This window comes from Nomascus leucogenys, chromosome 4 (assembly GCF_006542625.1).
Source record: "Nomascus leucogenys isolate Asia chromosome 4, Asia_NLE_v1, whole genome shotgun sequence".
Taxonomy (NCBI): Eukaryota; Metazoa; Chordata; class Mammalia; order Primates; family Hylobatidae; genus Nomascus; species Nomascus leucogenys.
This window is the reverse complement of record NC_044384.1, coordinates 85,215,626-85,233,869: the sequence shown is the minus strand read 5'-3', so window position 1 is coordinate 85,233,869 and position 18,244 is coordinate 85,215,626. Positions and strand designations below refer to the sequence as shown.

The following is an 18,244-nucleotide window of genomic DNA, read 5'->3' as shown; positions in this document are numbered from 1 at the left end:
TGGCCCTGGGAACCTCGAAGCCACACCGCCCGGCTTAGGATGGCAGAGCCGCTCTCCTCAGCCTCGGCCCACTCTCCTCCGCCTATTCAGAGCCCAGGTGGAGCGAAGAAAAGGCCGGCGCTGGGGTAGCCTCGTCCAACTTTATTGCTCTGGAGAACAGGAGGGCAAGCCGGCGCGGGGCGGCAGTGCCCAGGCATCCCTTTCCCCGAGGCCGCCGGCCCGGCAGTGCCGTCGGGGAGGACCCCGCACCCGCCGCGAGCGCGCACACATCCTCGGTGACAAATAAATACAGCGGCCGCTCCGCCCGTGGGGTCGGGGATCCGCCCTGCCCCGTACTCGGAAGGGCGCCGGCGGCCCCTAGCGGACACGCGCGCGGCCTCCGGGACGGCCGGATCCTCCGCAGCGCAGGCCCGGGGCTGCGGCAGACGCCGGAGGCGCGAGAAGTTACGGGCCACTCGGGCCGGCGGCCTCAACTCAGCACGCAGCGTTCCCGCCGGCTCAACTGCCGGCTCAGCTTGCGGCGCCGCTGTTCCAGGCCGCGCTCCAGGCGCTCGTCCTCCTCCAGGGCGCTGGGGGGAACGGGTTCGAGTCAGCGCGCCGTTGGGCGGGGTCCACACCCAGCCCTCTGCGGGAGCCCGTCCCGGACCCTCCCAACTCCCAGCGCCGCCCAGCGCCACTCACATCCGCTCCTTGTGGTCCAGGTCCCGGACTAGCTCGTCGCGCTGGTTCACCAGCGATACTAGCTCCTCCAGTAGGAGCTGCTCTCGGTGCTGCTGAGCGGACGTTTTCTGCCAGTCTGAGGGTCGAAGCGGCTAAGCGTCAGGAGGCGCGGGCCCAGCGCTGTGCCGCCTCCACCCTGGCTCTGTCCTGCCTCCCGCCCACTGAGCCCATGTCCCACCTTCGATGGCCAGCATGGCCCGCAGCTCGCGGCTCAGCAACTCGAACCTTCGCTCCAAGTCCTGCTCCTCGATGCTGGAAGGTTGGGGGCGGGGGTGGCGGCAGGTCAGGAAAAGGGGCGTAGGGAGAGAGTGCCCAGGGCTCTGGCCACTCCCTGACCCCATCCCACCTCCCCAGCAGTTCCCCCAGGGCAGGGCTGACCGCAGCGCTATCCTCCAGTCTCCAGACCACATTATCTCTTTTCTTCTGTTTTCTCCAATTGCTGGGTGTTTGTGTTGCCCCTCCCACACACACCCCAGAAGGACCCCCGAAGGATTATTTGGATGAACAGTCCTCATAAACAGGAAGCACTGGCTACAGTTATTCTGAAAAATGATCCCAAACGCAAAAGGGAGACAAAGCTGTCTCCACCCGGCAGGATGACAAAGGCAATGGCCGCAGAGTGGCTTCGGACCCCACATGGGAACCAGATCAGATCTCTCTGGGCTTCTGTTTTCCTTACTGTAAAGGAACAGGGTGACACTGGGGAATTCAGCCCTCACCTTCCTGGGCCTCAGTTTTCTGTTTTCTTTTTTTTTTTTTGAGTCGGAGTCTCCCTCTGTTACCCAGGCTGGAGTGCGCGATCTCGGCTCACTGCAATCTCTCAACCCTGGGAGGGTTCAAGCGATTCTCCTGCCTCAGCCTTCCCAGAAGCTGGAACTACAGGCGCCTGCCACCACGCCCGGCTAATGTTTTGTATTTTTAGTAGAGACGGGGTTTCACTGTGTTAGCCAGGATGGTCTCAATCTCCTGACCTTGTGATCTGCCCGCCTCGGCCTCCCAAAGTGCTGGGATTACAGGCGTGAGCCACCGCACCCAGCCGGTTTTCTTATTAGTAAAAATAATTCCAATTTAAGAGTTTTACCCTTAATTTTGTTTTAATTTTTATTTTTTGAGACAAGAGTCTCGCTCTGTTGCCCAGACTAGAGTGTAATGAATGTCTGATCTCGGCTCACTGCAACCTCTGCCTCCCGGGTTCAAGTGATTCTCCTGCCTCAGCCTTCCAAGTTGCTGGGATTACAGACGCGTGCCACCATACTTGGCTAATTTTTGTATTTTTAGTAGAGATGGAGTTTCACCATGTTGGCTGGTCTTGAACGCCTGACCTTAGGTGATCCGCCTGCCTCGGCCTCCCCAAGTGCTGGGATTACAGGCATGAGCCACCGTGCCTGGCCAGTTTTACACTTTAAACAGCAATTTGGTTAGGACAAAAACAGTAAGATGGAAGAGGAATCATTTGTCAAAAAGATCTCTGTAGGAAGAAGAAAGTAGTGAAGAACCCTAACCAAAGTAGCTAAGAGTCCCTCTGCTCTCCTAGCCCGGGGCCAGCACTCACAGCAGCTGCAGCTGGTCCTGCCTCCGGATGAGAGCATTCTTCTTGTTGACCAGGGTGAACCACTCCTGGATCAGCACCTCCTCCTGCAGCTTGTTGGCACCTGCATTGGACAGGGACAGTCACCAGGCCTGCCCCCTGCCCCCGGTGTCAGGGTAGGGCACCTGGGGGTTGGGGGAGGGGTTTGCTCCCTTATGACATCCCAGAAGCCAGAACTGTGTGCCTCGAGGAAGCCACTTCAGGGCCTCAGCATGCCTGGCTGTAAAATGGGAACGCTGACGCCAGCCGTGCCTCCTCTCAGCTCCTCCCAAGGTCAGGAACAGCTGCAGGGCCGGACAGACCTAGTGGCATGTGTTGGGGAAGGCACCCCCAGATGTATGCCCCACCTGACTCCATGAGGCTCCTCAGCTGCGTCTCCACCTCAGCTGCCCGCCCATCTATCTGCCTCTGCTCCTGTTCCAGGGCCTGCAGCTCTGCACACACATACTGACTTGTGTCCTGGAACCGTTGCTGGGGATGGAAAAGGCAGAGAACAGGGTGGACTCAGCCCAGGCTCTGAATAGGAGATGCTCACCCATCAGCTCCTCCCACTTAGCCCTCCTTACCAGCCCAGCCTCCTCCCCTGGGCTTGGGGGTGGCTCCTCTGACGGGGGACTCCCACCTGCAGACAGAGATGATGATAAGGCACCCCCTAACCACCACCCCCCCCCAGGAAGTCCCCAGTCCAGGCTTTGTGAGCAGCCTGAACTGAGATGGTCACCACTCCTGCTACTCACCAGGGGGCTGTTGAGAGGCTGCAGCTGTGGGTGGGCCCGGGGCAGGGCTGGGGTCAGGGGCCTGGCCTTCCTGTGGAAGAAGGGGCCGGTGAGGGCTGGGAGGGGTTTCCCGCCAGCCTGGGCCTGGGGCCAGCCAGAACCACTCACACAGAGAGGAAGAGGGGTCCTTGACCCCAGCCCCTGCCTGCCCCTGCCCCTCCTCTAGTCCTACATGCACAGAACCCCTGGGCCCACCTCCTTCCAAGGAAAATGCCTCCTCAAGCAAAGGCCATGGCCTGTAGCCTTCCTGGCCCTATGGCCCTGGGCCCATCCACGCCCAGGGTCCGAGCCTCCCAATTCCCCTCCTGGGGCTGGGCTGAGCTCCGGCCTCACAGGATGAGAGCCTGTGAAGGGCCCAGCCCAGGCCTCTCCTCCCTACTCTTTTTTTTTTGAGATGGAGTCTCGCTCTGTTGCCCTGGCTGGGGTGCAGTGGCAGGATCATGGCTCACTGCAACCTCCACCTCCTGGTTCAGGTGATTCTCCTGCCTCAGCCTCCCAAGTAGCCACCCGCCACCACGCCCAGCTAATTTTTGTATTTTTAGTAGAGACGGGGTTTCAACATGTTAGCCAGGCTGGTCTCGAACTCCTGACCTCAGGTGATCTGCCTGCTTTGGCCTCCCAAAGTGCTGGGATTACAGGTGTGACCCACCACTCCCGGCCTCGACTTCTCCTCCGTGGAACTCCCTCAGGCCACCTCTGACTTCTGTCACCTAGTGCTGGCTTCTCCATCATGGCCAGGGCCCCATGCAGTGACCGTTGCACTGCCCCATATGGCCCCATCTGTGTGACCCAGCCCAGCCCTGCCTCCTGCAGAGGCCCCACCCAGGCTCCCTCCCCTTCTGTCCCCAGGGCTCCCCAGACCTGGACCCTCCTGAGCCAGCACCTCCACCTCCTGGCCAAAAGGGGGTGCCCTGTTGCCTTTTCAGTTCCCACACCCAGGAGCAGCTGCTGCACGCTCACACATACAGGACAAGCCAGGCTGGCTGGATCTCTGAATTTTAGCCTGGAAGGGCAAGGCTGACCCCATGTGCCTGCCCGCCCCTAGTGACTTGCTGGGATTGTCAGCCCTGGGGGTCCCCAACTTTCCGCTCAGCTGACAGCCTGGCCCCTCAACTGCTCCTGCCCTGGCCCCCCATATCCGGGTCATCTGACCTGTGTCGGGGTCATGGGGCAGGTACAGTGGTTGAGCCGCCCGTGTCCATCCCACCTGTACCTCTCTGAGAGGCAGCCCTGAACATCCCTGGCTCAGAGGCCATCCTCTCTGGCCTGGGGCAGTGGTGGCTTCCCCACCAGCCACCACCATGGCCTGCCTGCTGACTCAAGCTGAAACTGAGAGGCCTCTCTGACACCTTCACCCCCGGTGTAACTGTTTCACATCTCTCCTCAGCCCCCCAGCCTCATGCCAAAGCCTCAGGCGGCCCCAGCCTCAATGTTCCTACCACCCTGAGCCATGCCTAGACACCGCCCCCTGGCCACAGTGACCGACTTTCAGTTCCCAAAATAGCTTTCTCAGCCTAGAGTCAGCCTCCATCTTGGGGTGCCTGGTACCAATGTGACCTCCATAACCCAGCCCAGCCCTACTTCCTCCAGAGACCCCCCTGCCGGGGCTCCTGCACTCTTCCCGCCTCCCTCCCTGACTTCCATGTCTCCAGAAGCCTCCTCTGATCCCCAGGCTGGGCAGATGCTGCTCTCATGGCCTCCCCCATCACAGCTCCAACCCCCACTCACCCTGTCACAGCTGCTGGTTTCCCATGTCTCCCCCTTATACAGAGCTGGGCCCAGAAAATATAGTCAGGGTACATTGACTAATAACAGCAGCTAATATCTACCAAGTGTTTCTGTGCCAGGCACTTAAAGCACTTTATGTGCATTGACTCACTGAATCCTCCCAACAGCCCTGTGAGGCAGGGACCATGACCCTCCCCACTTTACAGATGAGGAAACTGAGGGTCAGAGATGAGGCTCCTAAAGGGTCTGGTCTAGGGCCCAGGGTTGTCTAACCCAGAAGTTTGTTCCCAAGCTTGGCCACCAACTTGCTGTGTGCCTCAGGGCCAGTCACACCCATGGGGCCTCTGTTTGTGTCCTTGTATGTAAAATGGGAGAAAGCCCAGCCCTATGTGACCTGGGAGCTGCAGGGCTTCTAGAAAGGAATCTAGGGATATACACAGCTCCCTTTTTTTAATAGCAACTTGCAGGGGGCCTCAATACCACCTTGCAAAAGGCTTTCATACACACTCTAAGAGTCCATGGGCAGGCCAGGCACATAGAGAGTGCTGAGCTGTCCGGACAGGCAGAGGCAGGAGAGTGGAGAAATCCAGCCTCAGCAACAGCGAAGCTTCCTCGTGCCAGGCCTCGTGGGAATTCCAGTGCTTCCTCATGTCTAACTCAAATTCCTCTTTTTTTTTTTTTGAGATGGAGTCTTGCTCTGTCGCCAGGCTGGAGTGCAGTGGCACGATCTCGGCTCACTGAGAGCTCCGCCTCTGGGGTTCAAACAATTCCCCTGCCTCAGCCTCCCGAGTAGCTGGGACTACAGGCCTGTACCACCATGCCCAGCTAATTTTTTGTATTTTAATAGAGACAGGGTTTCACCATGTTGGCCAGGATGGTCTCGATCTCCTAACCTCGTGATCAGCCCACCTCTGCCTCCCAAAGTGCTGGGATTACAACAGGTATGAGCCACGGTGCCTGGCCTCAAATTCCTCTTTCAGTACCCTCATGCCTGACCCCTCCTCCAGGAAGACCAGGACTTTGGGAGCTCCCAAGGGCCAGGCCAGGCCAGACCACCTCCCACTGCACACAATGGGCATGAGGGATGGGGGTGGCCAATGAGGAGTCCCCTCCAGCCCCATGGGTCAGATATCTCCTGTGAGACAAGAGCTGGGGGAAGGCCTGACTTGGAAAGACAGATGCTGGAACTTGGGCCCAGAGGGGCATAGGTTAGCACCTCCCCTTTAAGATTTAAAGAGCCACTGACACACATTAATGAGGCCAACAGATGGGCCAAAGCTGGCCTCATCCTCTTGACTCCTGTGTATCACATCTCCTACAGGTGGGCATCACCCATGCCCTCTGTCTCTCACTCACAGGCTCAACGTGGTGCCTCTGACCCTACACCCAGGACTCCTGCTCTCAGCCTGGCCTCATTGCCACTTATGGACCTTCCAGGAGATGGCTGGCAGTTCCCTAAACGAGACCTGAACTTTGCTGCTGCCACATTTTTGCTAATGCAGGTCCCACCATTTGAGAACCCCACTCATTTTTCACCTGGGAAGAGCCTGGCCATCTTATCAACCTAGCTCAAATGGTGGCTTCTTCCAGAAAGGCTTTCCCAGTGAATTCACTCCTTTCCTTCAAATGCAGGGGTCATTCCTGGACAGTTGAAGGTTTGCAGCAGCCTGGCAGAGCTGCCCCTTGTTTGACAGGCAGGATGGGGCAGTGCTGGGACCCCAGCTGGAAAGCCCGTGTCCTGGACTCCAGCAGCTGTGGGTCACTGAGCAAATCCCTGCTCTTTCTGGGACCATGTCCCCTTCAGCACAGTGTCATGACACTCTAGGAGATGACCTACAACCCATAGGGGATGACAGCAGGGACACCGGCCCTCACGATCTCACATCTCCAACCTTCCATTGTAAGAAAAGAGGAGACTGGTCTCCAGCATCTGGGGTTAAAGATGCACGCCAGAGTCCTGGGGCTGGGAGGCCTTGGAGAATCCTCCTTGAGTACAGATAGTCTGCACCCAGCTTATGGGGCAGGGTGGCGGCTGATTGACGATGAGCCACCTGCAGGGAAAGAAATGCCCAAACCCACCTTCCAGCCTACCAAGCACTGGGCAGAGTGCCAGGAACGTGGATCCTCCGGGAACTTCCTACTGCGGCCTATGATTCCCACACCAAGTGCCAAGCACTAAAAACCCTCAGCACTTATCCCAGGCTGGCCGCAAAGCCGGGGACCCTGCCTGGCGGGCCTTTGCTCAAATGCGTCCCCTAACGGGGAGCTCACTACCACCCCAGAGGACTCTTCCACAGCACCAGGGTCCCTCTGATCTGAAAGCCCCTCCGGGTCCAGCCGAGCCCCGCCACTCTGAAACCATCACCCTCGCGCCAGCTCAGTCCTTGGGACCCCTGGGAACTCGCCCATTCTCTGCCCAGCTTCCCGGGACCCGCGCTGCGGCGGGGGAAGAAAGGAGCCCTGACACTCACTGCAGCCGCAGCCCCCGCGGCTCCCGCGTCCGCATCGTCCACCGAGAAGGAGCTGCTGTTCCGCAGCCGCGAGCGCCTCTTCTTGAGCAGGTCGGCGTCGCGCACGTGGGAGAAGGAGCCGTGCGCGCGGGGCGGGGGCACCGGCCCGGGCTCCCCGTTGACCGAGGGTCGCCGCAGCCTCACGCCGCCGCCGCCCGGCGCCCCCGCCCCGTTCACCAGCCCCTCGGCCGGGACCTCCGCGGGTCGCGCCTCTCGGGGGGCCTCGGCCCCGCCGTCCTTGGAGGCGCGGCCCGCGTCCGCATTCCTGGAGGCCGCCCCCGGGGCCGCCCCGTCCGCGCGGTCCGCGGCCTCCTTGGGCTCCTGGGGCCCCTCGGCCCCGTGACCGCGCAGCCGCTGCGCCAGGCCTCCGGCGTCCAGGTCGTCGGGCGGGCTGGGCTGGGCGCTGCCCACGCGGTACGTGCCGGCGCCGCCGCCGCCCTCCAGCTGTACCAGCTGCAGCTCCTGCCCGGTGCAGAAGGCGCGGATCTGGCACAGGTACGTCATGACGATAAGCTTGTCGGGCACCGACAGCAGCACCATGTCCGCGGGCTCCAGCAGCCGCGACACGCCCAGAGCCGCGAAGCCATCGAAGGCCTAGGGGAAGGGTGCACTCGGGGTCAGCGGCAGCGGTGGCCCGCGACACCCGGCAACGCTGCGGTGCCGCTCCGCGGAGGGGGTCCCCGGGATTGGCACCCCGGGTTTTGCCTAGCAACACCGCCCCCTCCTAGTGAGGGAAATCCAGCAACTGGGCCCGCCCTCGCGTTGCTTAGAAACGGCACACGGTCCACCCCGTTACCTAAGGGTGGTTTTGGAAAAACCATCTAAGGGAGGAAAAACGCTTTAAAACAAACAAACGAAAATAAGGAAAACAAACAATTTAATGACCAAAGGGGTAAAAAGTGGCAGAACTTCCAGAAGCCACTGCTGGGCCCGGCAGTCCACTTTCTCCAAATCTGAGACTGAAAGCCTGGCTCTCCAGACCCTCCTTCCCTCCAGGCAGTCCCCCGACCCCATCTCACCTGCTTGTTGTTCTGCTTGATGTTGAGCGGGTCTAGGGAGGCATAGTCACTGCAGAGAGAGTGCTGGTCAGAGGCTGGGTCCACAGTGCCCTCCCTGATGGCTCCCCCCTTCGTTCCCACCCCTCTGGCAGCTCACATCTTGTCTGGGTAGAATCGGTGCAGGATTGCACAGAAGGCCAAGCCATTGCGCCAGGATGTGGTGAAGTTGGTGATGCAGACGCCACGGTAGCCAGCGGTGACTTCCTGGCACCACTCCAGCAGGGACTGGCTGGAGCTGACCAGGGCAGGTGGTGCCTGGGGACATAGGGGTGGGCTTAGGGAATGTATAAATGGGATCTGTGCCCTCTGCCTCTTGGGGAAGCTCATGCTTGGCACAAAACAGCCCCATCTCTGAGCTTGCAGGGGTCACCAGAGACCACTGGCCAGAGCCTTGGGGCCAGGTAAAAGGGTTTCCAGATCCAGAGTTATCTGCCAAGGTCACCTAAAAGGTCAGTGGCCCCCAGACAAGATCAGAGGTCACCAGCAGCCACACCTCACAGTCAGCCCAGAAAATCAGCTTAGAGGTGTCCAGCTCCATGTGGCCCAGGGAAGATGGGGTAAGAGAGCCAGGGCATCCTGAGAGAGGAGGGGATGAGCGGGCTCCTTCAAGCTGAGCCCCCCACCCCACCCGATCCCATTCCACCAGGTGGGTCCATGCAGAGCCGCCGTTCGCTCAGCCCCAGGTTAGTGGGAAGCAGCAGACTGGGCCCTCGGCGGCCCCCATCCCTACCTGGCTGCCCGGCAGCCTCCTGTCCTCTTCAGCCTTCTCTGGGGAAGAGGCCCTGGGCGCCCCAGCCGCTGCCCCACTGGCCACCTGTGCTTCAGGCAGGCTGGCCTCTGTGAGGCTTCCCTCAGCTTCTTTCCCCTTCTCATTTCCCAAGACCCCAGCCTCCGCTTCCTGGGCCTTAAAAGTACCAGATTTGTTCTCCGGAGACTGTAAAACCTTCATCTCTGCTTCCTGGGCCCCCCAAGCCCAAGATTTGCCCTCTGACATCCCCCAAACCCCAGCCTCTGCCTCCTGGACTCTCAGAACTTGAGTCTCTGACCCTTGTACTCCTGAAATCTCTGCTTTTGCTTCCTGGGATCCTAAAACTCTTGGCTGAGTGACTGGGGCCCTTAAAGCCTCATATTTGAGAGCACTCCCAACTCCAGTCTCTGCTTCCTGGACCCCCGAAGTCTGAGTCTCTTCCTTCTCAGCCTCTGGAACTATAATTTCTGTCTTTCGTGTCATCAGTACTCGGGCCTCTGCCATTCCAGCCTCTGGCCCTGAGATCCCTGAACCCCCCACCTCTGTCTCCTGGGCCCCAGCTACCTCAGATTCTAGCCCTGGGACCCGTGAACTCCTAGATGCTATCACTTGGGTCCCCAATATCTCAGTTTCTGCTGTCCCAGTCTCTATCTCTGGAACCTCTGAACCCCCAACCTCTTTCACCTGGATCCCTGTTATATCAGCCTCTATCCCTGGGACCCTTGAATCCCTAGATGCTATCTCTTGGGTCCCCAATATCACACCTTCTGCTGCCCCAGTCTCTATTCCCGGAACCCCCAAAAGCCCCGCCTCTATCTCCTGGGCTACCAATATGTCAGACTCTGCTATCTCAGCTTCTATTTCTGGGACCCCTGAATCCCTAGCTGTTATCTCCTGAGTCCCTAATATTTTAGCCTCTGTCCCCTCAGCCTCTGACTGTGGTACCCTAGAAGCTTCCACCTCTGTCTCCTGGGTCCTCAGCATCTCAGATTCTATTGTATCTTCTATCTTCAGTGGCCCCAAATCCCCAGATATCTCCTGAGTCCCCAGTACCTCAGTCTCTGCTATCGTAGTTCTTGTCCGCAAAACTCCTGAACCCCCATCTTCTGTTTTCTGGGCCCCCAATACCTCAGTCTCTGTCCCTGGGGTCTCTATGACCCCCGCCTCTGTTTCCTGGGTCTCCAGTCCCTCACACTGTGCTGTCCCAGCAACCTCCGACTCCAGGACCCTTGATCTTGCTGCTTCTGTCTCCAAGGCCCCCAATATCTCAATTTCTAGTGTCCTAGTCTCTGGGAACCCTGACCCCTCAACTTGTTTCTCCTGGGTTCCCAGTACCTCCAACCCTACCACCTCAGTCTCTGTTTCCAGGACCCCTGAACCCCCAGCTTCTGCCTCCCAGCCTCCCAGACCCCTGGATATTGCCCCCTGGGCAGTTGATAACAGGGCCCTGTGCCAGCTGCTCACCTGGGGACTGGTGCTTATTGCTCCAACAGAGGGGCCCTGCTCCAAGCCTGTCCCCTCAATACCAGGGGCTCCGCCCCTCACTTCTGCACCCTCTCTCTCCTGGCCTGCAGCAGCCCTGGCCCCCTTGAGGTCACCAAGTTGCCCAGAGTGCCCTGCAGGCTCCGCTGGGGGCAGGCTCAGGCCTGCGGGAGCCTCATCCCTGGTCCTGACTCCCAGCCTCCCTTGAGAGCCCCTTGGAGGAGCCTCAGGGGTCCCCCTGCATCTTGCCTCAGGCATCACCCCTGTCGCCTCTGGTCCCTGAGTGTCCACATGTCTCACCTTTGACCTCTGCTCAGCATCCACTTGACAAACTGCTGAACTCTCTTCAGCCTCCCCAGCTTTGACTCCTGACCTCCTAGTGTTTGCCTCTCTGCCTCCTGACCCGGGCTCAGTGTCCACCCCACTGGCCTCTGGCCTGTCCTCAGTGTCCATCTCTTCAGCCTTGAATCTCTGCCTTCCAAAAGGGTCTCCAGAGCCTTTATCCTCAATGCTCGCACCCAGCCTAGCTCCATGGGCTTCTGTCCCTTCCTGAGGGCATGCCTGGGCCTGGGTCTCCCTAGCAGAGCCCAATCCTGCTGGAGGAGCCCCTGAGGTTTTGGGGACCTCATCTTCCCCTTGGGGGACTGGGGGCCGGAGGGCATCAGAGCCTTTCCGGAGCCGAGGGGCTGGGGTGGGGGCCGTGTCCTGGCCTGGCTGCCTTGAAGACCTGAGAAGAGAGCAGGAGGGGGAGTTGGGGGGCTGCTTTGGCCCCAACTCTCAGCACCATCCCCCACCCTTCAGACTGTTGGGGCCCTGGAGAGGCAGGTTGGTGGGGGTGAGGACTGTAGCACCTATCAGGGGGCAATGGGGGGTGGGGTTGGTTCCAAAGCTCACCTCATCTCTGGTGAGGTTTCCGGGGGCCTTGGGGCCTCAGGGCCCACCTGGCCCCCAGCTTCAGTAGCTCGTTCTGACCCCTGGCCTTGGGAGGCTCTGGCCAGGGGTGCAGGAGCACTCACAGGGGCTGGGCTGGTATCCTCAGCATTAGAAGGGCTGGCAACTGCGAAGAAAGAGGGGAACACTGTGGCCTGGGCCCGGTGACCTGGGGTCCAGTCTCCACCCCCAACCCCAGCCTGGGTCTCACCTGCCTGCTGGGGTCGTCCTTGGCCTTCCTCCTCCTCCTCACAAAGCGTCTTCAGCTCTCGAGAGGGATCTGGGGGTGGTAGGAGAGGGGAGAAGGGCAGAGTCAGCCCAGGGCAGGGCCCCGCAGGCCTGACCCCCTCCCCCAACTACAGTGCAGGGCCTACCTGGGAAACGCCCTGGCCTCAGGGCACCGCCCCAGCCTGCGAGAAGAGACAGGCCCACAGAAGTGGAGAGAAAGAGAGAGAGAACCTCAACAGTGGACAGAGAAAAAGCCTGGACAAGCAGCAAGGAGGGATGAGGAGGCCCCAGCTGGCCCAGGAGGGCTGGTGGTGAGGTATCAGGAGCCAGGCTTCTGACCTAGCTGTCCTGGGTCAGGTACAGGCCTGGCAAGCACCACACAGGGATGAGGAGAGGACCCAGGAGCCCGGGGAGACATTGGGAACCCATTCTCCAGGACTCAGCTGAAGACCAAGGCTATCGTGGGACCAGCAGCCAGGTTGGGACGATTGAGGCTGCTGGGTTGGTTGGGACTGCCTGGGCAGTAATGAGTTCCCATCACAGGGCGGGCACAGCAAGTGGCTGGTGGCCTGGGTAACCCTCCCTCCCCAGGTCTTGGCAGTCTCGATCCACAGCAGGCTGTGAGCCCACCTGGCTGGGGGACTCGAGCCCGGACCTCGGGGGCTCCTGGGCCATGAGCCTCATCTTCATCACTCTCAGCAAAGTCATCCAAGTTACCCACATCACTAGGCTTCACACTCATGAGGCTTGCGAGACTCTGCATGTCATCGTCCCTGGGGGGCAGAGGTTAAAGGTGAGGGTGGGGTCAGAGGTCACAGGCCAGGATCAAGGAGGGCAGGTAGGCACTCACGTGGCACGGCCCTCCCGTAGCAGCACCCCCGAAAGAGTGAGGCTCAGCTCAGCCTGCACCACCTTCACTGACTTCGGCTTCAGCCGCAGCCTCAGTGGGACTTGGGCAGGCACGGGCCCTGCATGGCGGGCCAGGTCCACCTCAGCCGTGGCCAGCACCTTCCGCTGCCCCTTAGACTCCTGTGGGCCGGAGGAGAGACCAGGAGAAGGGGCATCAGTGCTGTCCCAGGGTCCCCAAGATTCCAGACCTGAGCCCACTCCAGACACTCACATTTTCAATAATAAATGTCCACTCTTTAGCCTCATACTGGTCCACGTGGGGGTCCTGGGAAGAAGGGGTGCTGGTGAGTACAATGCTGCTGGGGCAGCAGCAAAGGGAGCAGAGCCTGTGCTGGCTTAAGAGGTGCTTGGTGGTGGTGGCTTTTTTTTTTTTTTTTGAGATGGAGTCTTGCTCTGTCGTTGAGGCTGGAGTGCAGGGGTACGATCTTGGCTCACTGCAACCTTTGCCTCCTAGGTTCAAGCAATTCTCGTGCCTCAGCCTCCCGAGTAGCTGGGATTACAGGTGCGCGCGGTGGTTGCCACCTCCTCCTGGGATGCACCCCAGGTTCTGGTCCCAGCTGCCTCTCATGCTGCATGTGTTGGGTAAATGCTGCCTCCTCCAAGGAGACCTCCTGGGCCAGTGATGCTGAGCAGGCCCCCCTAATTCTTGGCCTCACCCCCCGCATCCTCTTCTATCTGGATGAACAACCTACCAGGAGACCCGGGTGACTGCCTGTGTTGCAATTGCCTGCCCCGTTGCCATCCATGCTGGAGGGCTAGAGACTCACCCTGTAGAGGGTCACAGAGATGTCCACATTCTCAGGTACCATCCACACCACGGTGCCCCGGTATGGGTTCTGGATGCCCGGCTGCCAGCTGTGGGCCTACAAGGGGCAATCTGAGTCCTCCCCACATCTTAACTCTTCCCTCCCACCCACACCCCCTATCGCCAACCTTGACACCATCTTCCTCTCCCCTCTGTGGATTCTGATCTGAGCTTGAACCTTACTCCACTCCCCCATCAGCCCCCATCAGCCTCCCACTGGCCCCCATCCCTAACCTGGATCCCCAGTTGCCATCCTTCCCCACCTTGGAGCAGATGCGTCGGTTCCGACGGGTCCATACCACCACCAGCTTATCTGGCTGCCTGGGGGAGGGGGAGAGGGAGGGAGAAAGGGAGCAGGCTGCTTGGTTAGGCTCACTTGCCTCCCCATCTCCTCTTCCTCCTCCCCCAGCTCCCTCAGGGTCTTCCTTCTGCCCACCTCCCCCTCCTCTAGGAGAGGGCCTGGGCAGCCCCTTATCTGGGGCCACAGGGTGCAGGGTGGAGCTGCTAAGGCAGGGTGGGGCCAGAGCAGAAGGGCAAAGGCCCAGACAGTGTGGGCAGGCAGGGACTATGAGGAAAGACAGCAAGAGAGACAGGGACAGGCACATACAGAGACCAAGACACACAGAAACACAAGGACCCGGCAAGAGATGCCAGACACAGATGCGCATGTGAGCATCATGCACACAGGCAGACTCCGACACAGGGAGAGACAAAGATGAGGGATAAAAGAAGTCCCTTCGCGCAAAGATGTTTGTGGAGTGCCCACCATAAACCCAGCTCAGTTTTGGGGACAGAGGAGGGCAAAAGAGAGACAAGACCTTTCCTGTGAGGACAATGGAGGTGGGGGCAGACTACCAGTCAAGAAAGACAATAAATTAACAAGCGAACTCCAGGGTGATGTGAGGGAACCCCTTGGGGGTCTCCTTGAGGTTGGGTGTCTGGGCAGAGATGAGTGGCAGGGGGATGGGCTGTGTGACGACCTGGAGAAAGAGGGAATGGCAAGTCCAAGGGTCTGTGGCTGGAGGGTGACATCAGAGAGAGGGGCAGAGAGTTGGGGGTGAGGCCAGAGAGGCAGCAGAGGGTCAGCTTGTCGTTAACCAACACCGCCATCCCTCGCCTGCCATGTCCAGCCCTTTGCTGGGCCCAGGGGTCCCAAGGAGGATCAGCTTTCAGCGAGATGATGACAGTGGAGCCTGGAGGGCAATCAGAAAAGACTTGCAGGGGGTGACATCTAAGCTGAACAGCATGTGCCTGGTCAGACATGGAGGAGAGGCAGAGGCAAAGCCAGAGGACAGAGATGGCTGTGCAGGGCCCATTCCCAGGCACTGAGTGGACTCATGGCTGGGCCTGGGGGCAGAGGGCCCCTTTGGGTTAGATGTTCAACTGCTGCCCAGGAGGAGTGATGCTTGAGGGGACAATCCGGCCGAGGGCGGCATGTGAACTTGCCTTGCCTGTACCCAGCCCCATGCCTGCACCCTCTCGTGATGCTGGGGTTTGCCCAGCTCACTGTTCGTCTAGGGGCCAAGCCAGGATAAGTGACTCTCTGTTAACCCTGAGGATGCTGAGGCCCAGAGAGGTTTGGAGCCAAACAAGTTTTTGCGGTTGAGCCTAGAGCCCTCCAGCCCGGAGCCAAGTTCCCTTCCCCAAGCCCAAATTGCCGGCGATGGCAAAGCAAGGGTAACTAAGGGGCCTTCCCAGAAAGGGGAAGCGGACAGGGGGTGCCTAGGGAGGGCGGGGCTTGGCTGGGCAGCCTGACTCAGGCTGGGCACGCCCTCCTGGGAAGCTGCAACCTGGGCAGGGGCAGCTTCCCGGCCTGGGCTCCAGGCTAAGCAGCCCAGGAGGCCCTACCCACAGCTGCCTGTGACTCAGCTGCGTTGACACTACCGGCACCCTCAGCCTGCTGTGCCCAGCGTTTCCCTGGCCTCCCGAAGGATGCTGGAGCAGGAGCCAGAGGCCAGAGTTCAAGTGCCAGCCCCAAGCTCTCCCAGGCTCTGCTGAAAGACATGAATGGCCCTCTGGCAGGCCCAGTGTGGGCAAGGCCAGGGATATGGCAGCTGCCCAAGGTACCCCAGCCTCCTGCTCACTCCCCTCCCCCTGGACCCCATGGTCCCTTCCTGCCCCAGCCCTTCCCCTGGGGAGCCTAAATTTAGCCCCGCCTGGCGGGTGAGGCCCCCACAGCTGTGCCCTAATCCAGCCAAGGGAAGCTGACACCAGCGAGCACGTATATTTAGGGTGTGACGCAGGGGCCTGGGCAGCTATGGGTGGCGGCATGTGAACGAGATGCCCCTGAGCCTGTTGGTAGTCCGGGCTGGGGCCTGCACCCTCTCGCGAATCACCCCTCACCCTGCCACCTTGCCCTCCACAACCCTCTCCTCCCGGACCCACAACCTCCTAGGTCCTCAGGCCCCTTTAAGCTGCTGCCCGCCTCCCTCGTCAATCCTCCCAGCACTCAGTTTCCCCTTTTAAGGACATTGTGGAGATGTTTCCAGCCTCCCAGTACTCTGGCTGAAGAGGCGGGAGTTGGAGGGGTTCTTCTGGCTCAACAAGATGGCAGGGGAGGAGGGGGCAACATCTCTGTTCATAGCTGGACTAAGTAAGGTCAGGGAGGTTCCTGCCCCAGCCCTAGCCACCTGCAGACCTCAAAACTTGATCCCTTTTCCAATGCCACCCTGAACCATCTTTCTGGCACAAGACATGCGGCCTCCCTCCCCCAGCCCTGACCGCAGCTGAGGAAGGAATGGACACAGGCAGAACCTCAGGCCTGAAAGTCCTGACCCCCGCGCGGGGAAGGCTGCCCACGCCCCCAACTCCAGGGGTCCCACAAATTGCAAGGGCACTTCTGAATCTCCAAGCCTGGGAACGGAACCAGGGCCTAAGCTGGGGTGGGGGCCCATTTGGTCATTGGGCTGGGGGGCAGAGTCCTCTCAGGCTCAAAGGGCCGGATGAGGTCCCAGCAAGTTCGGGGGAACCCCCCGACCTCCCTCCCACTCACCATTTCTTGGTGCACTCCAACACCAGCTCGTGGTAACAGGCCACGAACTGGAACTTGGCCGCCCGCTTGCCCACGCGCTGCAGGCGCTTCCACACCGAGGTCATGGCCTCCGCCGCCCCGCCGCCCACTTCTCAGGCCCGGGGTTCCCGCTGGCCCGCCACAGCTGGCCCGGCCCGGGTCCCCATGGCCTGTCCTCGCCGCCCGCCCCGTCCGTGCGGAGGTGTCCCAGGCTCCGACCCGGGACCGCGCTCTCCGCTGCCGCCGCTGGGGCCCGCCGGGTGGTCTGGCTTAGTCGGTGGGGTCGTCTGGGGCGCGTCGGGTGGCCGAGCGCGGAGCTGGGAGCGCGCCGTTTCCTGGAGCCGCACCCCCGTCGGAAGGCGGGCGGGGCTCCGGCGCGGGGCGGGGGCCGGGGCAGGAGCGCGGGGGCGGGGCGACCTGGCTTCCGGGGCCTCGCGCCGCGACCGCGACCGGGGAGCGGGGGGCGGGGGGGGGCGGGGGGGGCGTGGAAGGGGTGTCGCCCGACCGCAGTGCCCACTCGGTGCGCACAGAGACTGCGTGGAGAGAGGGCAACCAGCAACTTGGTGCCACCCTAGCGAGCGCCTTCCTTCCTGCCCGCAGCCCTGGGAGGTACGTACTGCTGGCCCCCTTTCACGGACTGGGAAAACTGAGACCCAGAAGGGGAAGGGACTGGCTCAGAGTCATCCTGTGAATGTGGGCGAGGACCAGCTCTCCTCAACTCCAAGGTGCAGCCACCCACGTCTTAACCAGAGCAGGAAGGCGTCACTAACCTCGGTGGCCCAACCTCAGAACCTGACTCTGCTGTCAAGTGGGAAGATAATCCCAAACCCCGACAAGTAGCTGGAGAGTCACAACTGACTTCCAACCAAGTGTGACCTTGGGCAAAGCGCTAACACTCTGAGCCTCAGTTTCAACGTCTATTAAATGGGGATAATTGTAGTTCCACCTTTTAGGGAATCACTGAGAGAATAAACCTCAGAAGGCATTTAGCAGAAAGCCTGGCTGATTTTGCCGTGCCTTATTAAATGGGATGCGCTATCATGGATGGGGAAAACGTGTCATTTTTGTGTCTATGTTTACTCTCCCTCCCCAGGAAAGCCTGCCTGGGGCGTTAGCAGCTGTGAACCCGTAGATTAATGCCCTTATCGCCTACCCACCCGCCCTGCATGGTAATGAGCCTCTGCAGGTGTCAGCTGCCCTGGGGCAACAGGTCAGTTTGCTCCCTCCCGCTGCTCTGCAAGGTGTGTGAATGGACAGGAGCCCGGTGCGTGACTGCTACTTGGTTTAACGGGATGTCTGAGTGCCAGGACTGCCATCTGGGCTGCATCTCCAGGAAGCAAGTGGCTGCAGCAGGGGGCGGGGATGTGCTGTTCGTCCGCACACCTCGGTGTGCGGCTTTGCCTCTTTTCAGGAGGTTGTGGGGTGTCGTGTGCGCGTGTGGGGGGCTGAGTACCCACTGTCTCCAAACGTGCTGGCTTCTTCCGGTGGGCTTAACAACTGGGTTTGGTTCTCAGTCCCAGCGGTGTGGGTCCCCCGTTTCCTAAGAAGAAACCTTCCACAGATAACTGCAAAGACAGCTAGTGCTGTGGGGTAAGCCGGCGGTCTTCATAGACTGAGCGGGGAATACGGGTCCCTGGAACCCTAATCAACCTTCACCGCTGCGGAGTCTCATGCCTGGCATCCGGGAAGGCCTGAGGTGCCGCGACTTCGCTCCCCTCTGCCTCTGCCGCCCCTCCCTCCCACCCGCGGGGC

The 18,244-nt window shown here is 60.5% G+C and overlaps 1 protein-coding gene across 4 annotated transcripts; it reads right to left on the bottom strand.

Annotated features, from left to right (window-relative positions):
• Positions 1-121: 121 nt before the first annotated feature.
• EHBP1L1 (EH domain binding protein 1 like 1) lies at positions 122-16,844 on the bottom strand. Of its 4 annotated transcripts, XM_030811203.1 has the most exons (20): positions 16,475-16,843; positions 13,746-13,803; positions 13,445-13,540; positions 12,889-12,942; positions 12,619-12,797; positions 12,399-12,541; positions 11,915-11,950; positions 11,752-11,820; positions 11,505-11,667; positions 9,111-11,337; positions 8,478-8,635; positions 8,342-8,390; positions 7,284-7,916; positions 3,046-3,115; positions 2,875-2,930; positions 2,656-2,779; positions 2,273-2,372; positions 899-972; positions 682-796; positions 122-569 (listed from the first exon to the last, which is right to left on the bottom strand). In XM_030811203.1, exons 1-20 carry the CDS (start codon positions 16,576-16,578, stop codon positions 470-472), a joined length of 4,608 nt encoding a protein of 1,535 aa, XP_030667063.1. In that variant the 5' UTR covers positions 16,579-16,843; the 3' UTR covers positions 122-469. The 4 variants fall into 4 exon arrangements, with proteins under 4 accessions (XP_030667063.1, XP_030667064.1, XP_030667065.1 ...); XM_030811204.1 differs by lacking the exon at positions 11,915-11,950 and having other exon boundaries at positions 16,475-16,844; XM_030811205.1 differs by lacking the exon at positions 9,111-11,337 and having other exon boundaries at positions 11,627-11,667.
• Between the last annotated feature and the right edge of the window lie 1,400 nt (positions 16,845-18,244).